The sequence below is a fragment of the Prionailurus viverrinus genome, chromosome D1 (assembly GCF_022837055.1).
Source record: "Prionailurus viverrinus isolate Anna chromosome D1, UM_Priviv_1.0, whole genome shotgun sequence".
Lineage (NCBI taxonomy): Eukaryota > Metazoa > Chordata > Mammalia > Carnivora > Felidae > Prionailurus > Prionailurus viverrinus.
The window spans coordinates 101,469,671-101,476,248 of NC_062570.1; the positions used below are offsets into that span (position 1 = coordinate 101,469,671).

Genomic DNA, 6,578 nt, shown 5'->3' on the forward strand with positions numbered 1-6,578 from the left:
CTAACCATCATCTCAACTTTCAACAAGTCATAATCTTTTTGCTGGTGGATTCTTATCTCAGTGTTCATGGCTTCTGACTGATCAGGGTGCTAGGCTGAAGGCTGGGGTGGCTGTGGCAATTTCTTAAATTAAGACAACAATGACATTTGCTGCATCGATAGACTCTTTCTTTCAGTAAAGATCTCCCTGTCACACGTGATGCTGTTCGTTAGCATTTACCCACAGTAGAACTTTCCAAATTGGAATCAATCTTCACAAAACCTGCTGCAGCTTTATCACCTATGTTTATGTACTGTTCTAAATCTTTTGTTGTCAATCAAACAATGTTTAAAGCTTCACCAGGAGTAGCTTCCATTTCAAACAAAACAAAGCAAAACACATTCTTTATTCATCCATGAAGAACATATCCCATTCGTTAGTTTGATCATGAGATGGCAGCAATTTAGTCACCTGTTCAGGCCCCTCCTCTCACTCTGGCTCTCTTGCTATTCCCTCCACATCTGCAGTTACTTCCTTCATCAAAGTCTTCTTTTAAAATTTTTTTAAAGTTTATTTATTTTTGAGAGACAGAACATGAGCGGGGGAGGAGCAGAAAGAGAGGGAGACACAGAATGCAAAGTAGGCTCCAGGCTCTGAGTTGTCAGCACAGAGTCCCATATGGGGCCAGAACTCACAAACCACGAGATCATGACCTGAGCTGAAGTCAGATGCTTAACAGACTGAGCCACCCAGGTGCCCCTACATTTTTCTTTCTTTTTTTTTTTAACGTTTATTTATTTTTGAGACAGAGAGAGACAGAGCATGAACAGGGGAGGGGCAGAGAGAGAGGGAGACACAGAATCGGAAACAGGCTCCAGGCTCTGAGCCATCAACCCAGAGCCCGATGCGGGGCTCAAACTCACGGACCGCGAGATCGTGACCTGAGCTGAAGTCGGATGCTTAACCAACTGCGCCACCCAGGCGCCCCTAAATTTTTATTTTTAAAGTGTTTATTTATTTTAGAGAGAGAGAGCAAGAGAGAGAGAGAGAGAAGAAGAGAGAGCATGCAACATGTATGAATGGAGTAGGGGCAGAGAGAGAGGGGGCAGAGGGTCCAAAGTGGGTTCTGCACTCACAGCAGAGGGCCTGAATCAAGACTCGAACTCATGAACCATGAGATCATGACCTGAGCTGAAATTGGACGCTCAACCGACTGAGCCATCTGGGTGGGCCCCTACACTAAAGTCTTGAATCCCACTACTTCCTCCACTAAAGGCAGAATGGTGAGTCCTTTCCAGAAGGTTTTTCAGTTTACTTTTCCCAGGTCCATCAAAGAGATCCCTATCTACGGCAGCTATCACTTCACAAAATGCATTTCTTAGATAATAAAACTTGAAAGTTATAATTATTAATTGATCCATGAGCTGCTAAATTGTCTTAGCAGGCATGGAAACCACACTAATCTTGTCCATCTCCATCAAAACTCTCAGATGATCAGATGCATGGTCAATGGGCAGTAGTAGCTTGAACGAAATCTTTTTTTTTTTTTTTTTGAGTGGTAGGTCTCAACTGTAGGCGTAAAATAGTCAGTAAACCACGTTGGAAACAGATGTGCTGTCATCCAGACTGTGTTGTCCCATTTCTACGGCACAGGCAGAGTAGATTTAGCATAATTAGCATAATTCCTAAGGACCTTAGGACTTTCAGAATGGTAAATGAGGACTGGTTTCAACTTAAAGCGAGCAGCTGCACTAGCCCCAAATGAGATAGAGTCAGCCTGTCCTTTGAAGATTTGAAGTCAGGTATTGACTTCTCCTCTCCCGCTGTGAAAGTCCTAGATGGCATCTTCTTCCAGTAGAAGGCTGTTTCATCTCTGGTGAAAAATCTGTTGTTGAGTGAGGCCACCTTCATTAGTATCTTAGCTGGATCTTGTTGGTAACTTGCTGAAGCTTCTGTATAGCTTCTGTTGCTTTATCTTGCCCTTTGATGTTATGGAGATATTTTCTTTCCTTTAACCTCATGAACCAACCTCTGCTAGCTTCGGACTTTTCTTCTAGTTTTACCTCTCTCAGCCTTCATAGAACTGGAGAGAGTCAGAGCCTTGCTCTCGGATAAGCTTTGGGATAAGGGAATGTCGTGGCTGGTTTGATCTTCTATCCAGACAACTAAAACTTTCTCCACATCAACAATAAGGCTGTTTCACTTTCTTATCATTTCTGGGTTCAATGGAGAAACACTTTTGATTTCCTTTAAGAACTTCTCTTTTGCATTTACAAACTTGGCTGTTTGGTACAAGAGGCCTACCTGCCAGCCTATTTTTGGCATTAAGCACACCTTCCTCACTAAGCTGAATCATTTCTAAGCTTTCTATTTAAAGTGTGATTTTTTTTTCACTTGAACACTTAGAGGTCATTGTAGGATTATCAACTGGCTTAATTTCACTATTCTTGTGTCTCAGGGAATAGGGAGGCCTGAGGAGAGGAAGAGAGAGAGGTGAACGACCAGTCGGTGGAGCTTTCAGAACACACAGTACATTCATTGGTTAAACTTGCCTTCTTACATGAGTGCAGTCATGGAACCCCAAGACATCAAAGATCACTGACCACAGATCACCATAACAAGTGTAATAATAATGAAAAAGGTTGAAATATTGTGAGAGTTACTAAAATGTGACCCAGCTTTGTTAAAATTATACGATGATGACCTTGATAATTGTTTCTTAGCATTTGTTTTTCTTTCTTTTCTTTTCTTTTTTTCCTTTAAGTTGAAGTTTTATGCCAGGGAGGAATCATAGGGAAGTTGTGTTATATATACTCTTTTATTCCTTCTAAAGAACTCTGGTGATAAATGCAGTATGGTAATGGAGAAGGTGAAGGGGGGAGTGAAGGTATTCTTTATTTTCAAAGGAATATTATGGGAGGCCTGCTGGGAATACCCAAGGGCCTGGAATGGTTGGTGCCCAGAGGTTTACAGAATCTGGAATGGTGTGGAGGAAACAGATATGGGAAGAACAGTATTGACTAATAGGAGTTTTATCAAATTTTGCTTCTTTAATGTGCAGATTTACTCTTTCCTGTCTTCCTACACAGCTATTTCTTTGTCATTAAGACACTGGAAAGTTTCTTTTAAAAAAAGAAAGAAGGGAAATTGCTGATTTCTACTTCAAGAAGGGAGGAAGAGATAAGAAATGTAACTCACACAGCCCAGAACTAACATTTTTTTTAACGTTTATTTATTTTTGAGAGACAGAGACAGAGCACGAGTGGGGGAGGGGCAGAGAGAGAGAGGGAGACACAGAATCCAAAGCAGGGTCCAGGCTCTGAGCTGTCAGCACAGAGCCCAACGTGGGGGTTGAACTCTGGAGCCATGAGATCATGACAAGAGCTGCAGTTGAATGCTTAACCAACTGAGCCACCCAGGTGCCCCACCAGAGCTAACATTTTGATAGTTTTATATAAAACTCATTTCAATTACCCAAAACTGTTATCTCTTTCTCCCCACATTTGCATCATTTCTATACATTTAAAATCTATATGTCCAAATTACCATCAAGTCTTCTAATTAACATGACAAAAGTAAAGTAGATTAGGTAACATTCTGGAGGAAGACTGGATCCTGGAAAGGAGATAATGTGGCCCCCTTTTCCATATGTGAATTCAGCTTTAGGGAATAGCTGATGACTCACCAATAAAAAACAGATTGAATGTGAATTATCTGTAACATGTCAACTGTACTTAGTACCATTGGATTCAAATCCTTCCTTTCTTTACATGACCTCACCTGATTAGAAGGTGATTACTAATCAAGAGCAGATAAAATATCAGTAGTTCAACTTTTATTATTTGTCATCCTTTCCATGTAACAAAGTTAACTAGATGTCTAATATTTTTCATATAATATGTTGGGACTGGAGATAGAAAAATGAATAATCTTTCTGTGAAACAGAAAATGTTGGCCATATTCTGGAATCTTACCAAAAAGCAGCAGCAACAGCACCTTTAATAACTCCTATGTGTTGTTTTAAATATTTCAATACTTTGGATTAAATGTGGGATTAATATACTGTTTAAAAATAACAACTGTGGGGCACCTAGTTGGCTCAGTAGGTTAAGTGTCAGACTCTCGATTTTGGGTCAAGTCATGATCTCATGGTTCATGAGTTTGAACCCAGCATCAGGTTCTGGGGCTGACAGCACAGAGCCTGTTTGGGATTCTCTCTTTCCCTCTCTCTCTCTGCCTGTCCACCACTCATGCTGTCTCTCTCTCTCTATCTCTCAAAATAAATAAATAAACATTAAAAAATAACTGCTGAGTTTATTTAATATGAGATAAGAATATGGCAACACTTCAATAGAATAAATAAGAGTCCTTGAAAAATTGGAGACGAACCAACATGAATGGATGGAGACTGTGACAAATAAGAAAATAGATTTTACAAAGCTATGTTTTTGAGTCATATTACAATCCATCTTGGTAAGAATTTTTTGAGTGCCACCAAAACATCTTTGTTTCTCAGACAATATATTATGGGATTAAACATTGGTGTCACAACACTGTAAAAGAGAGAAAGAAATTTGTCCATTCCTGTTGAATGGCTGGACTTTGGTCTCAAATACGAAATGATGCCTGATCCAAAGAATAAAGCCACAACCACAAGGTGGGAAGAACACGTAGAGAATGCCTTGGCTCGCCCAGCGGCTGATGGCAGCTTCAGGATGGTTGAGATTATTTTCACATAAGATCCAAGAATCAACATAAAAGGAATAGTGACAACTAGAACAGCAACTGTATAAACCACTATCTCAATCGTAAAAGTATCCCCACAGGCAAGCTTAAGTATTGGAGGTATGTCACAGAAAAAGTGATTCAACTGATTGGATCCACAGAAGGGCAGAGAGAAGATTAGGTAGGTGAACCCTATGTGTACTGGAATTCCAGTGATCCAACAGCCAGCTGCCAATTGGATACACAGCCTACTGTTCATGATGAGAGGGTAGAGTAAGGGGTTGCAAATGGCAACATACCTGTCGTAAGCCATTGCAGTCAAAATAAAGCACTCGGTGGCTCCAAAGACCAGAAAGAAATACATTTGTGTAGCACAAGCCAGAAAGGAAATACTTCTACTTTGTCTACAAAGATCTGTTAATAATCTGGGGACTGTGACTGACACATAACATATTTCCAAGGAAGAAAAGTTCCCAAGGAAAAAATACATGGGAGTCCGGAGGGAGGGATCAATCTGGGTTATTATGATAATAAGGCTATTTCCCATCAGAATAATCACATAAATTATCAAAAACACCCCAAAAAGAAACTCTTGGAGGTCAGGAACATCAGAAAAGCCAAGCAGGATGAAATCCATTAATGTAGTGTGATTCCCTCGTGGAGGATATTGTCCTTTAGATTCCATCTACAAAGAAAATGATTTCAAGGCTTAGAATTCTCTTCAACTGCTGGGCCCATTGCGGAATGGGACATATTAAATAGATGATTTCAAATCCACTGACACAGGATAGATATCCAGTTTTTCTGTTTTTTGTTTTCTATTGTTGGTGATATATTTCAAATCCAACATCTCCAAATTCCAGTACACAAAAACAGAAAGTAATCTTAAACACTAATCTTCCTGCTGCTATTAATAACATATATAAATGGATAACACAGCAAAACAAACAACAATAAAATAAAAACAAAACGCATCAGGTAGCCTATTCTTAGGATAAGAACAGCACTAATTAATACAGGACGTTCTCTAATGAGGAATGTGTCTCTTTCCTGATTGATCTGGTATCTACAGTACTTTATTTGTTTTTTTTTCTGCGTAACACCTTTTTTTAATGTTTATTATTGAGAGAGAGAGAGTGAGAGAGAGAGAACACACATAAATGGGGGAGGGGCAGAGAGCAAGGGGGACAGAAAATCTGAAGGGGTCTCCATGTTGAAAGCAGAGGGCCCAATGTGGGGCTAGAACCTGCAAACCACGAGATCATGACCTGAGCTGTACTTGGATGCTTAACCAACTGAGCCACCCAGGTGTCCCTGCCTAGCACCTCCTAATTTCCAATCAATTTGTATGATTTTTTCATGTTTGGTTTGACGTTTCCTCTGTGAACTCCATCTCAGATAACCACAGGGCAAGGTGGTCAGTAGGACTGCATAGCCAGGCCCTGCCTCAGGTCAGTCTTGGCTGCTCGCTAACTGGGAAAGAGACTTAGAATCTGATCAGGAAAATAGGGTATATTGCCCAGATTCCATCAGAGAAAAAGACTTCATTTAACATACCATATACTGTTGTGTTAGAAACATAGTACCATACATAGTAACTGTCATATGTTCGGAATGTAAAATAAATTATATAAGATTTTGATCTAATACGTCCTTAACCCTACCATGCCTCTCTCCAAAATCTTAATAATTCTGTTTATATTCCAAATGTTAGGACTTGAGGAATAATCAGATAAGTTTAGGGCTTTTACGGAGTAATTAAACAAGGAAAATGGGAAATAAAAGGTGTGAGGGAATTTGATCTTAGGGTTGACACATCTGATGCCAGACAAAATGTGAAATCTGTTTTTGTATACCTTACTTTTACCTCTAAG

At 39.8% G+C, this 6,578-nt stretch overlaps 1 protein-coding gene across 1 annotated transcript; it reads right to left on the minus strand.

Moving 5' to 3' along the window:
- Positions 1–4,432: 4,432 nt before the first annotated feature.
- LOC125176798 (olfactory receptor 10AG1-like) lies at positions 4,433–5,389 on the minus strand. The gene has a single exon (XM_047878653.1). It carries the CDS (start codon positions 5,387–5,389, stop codon positions 4,433–4,435), a length of 957 nt encoding a protein of 318 aa, XP_047734609.1.
- Between the last annotated feature and the right edge of the window lie 1,189 nt (positions 5,390–6,578).

What these genes read in the sequence shown, in the direction of transcription:
- LOC125176798 (XM_047878653.1), bottom strand. Translation starts at nt 5,389, where the DNA reads ATGGAATCTAAAGGACAATATCCTCCACGAGGGAATCACACTACATTA.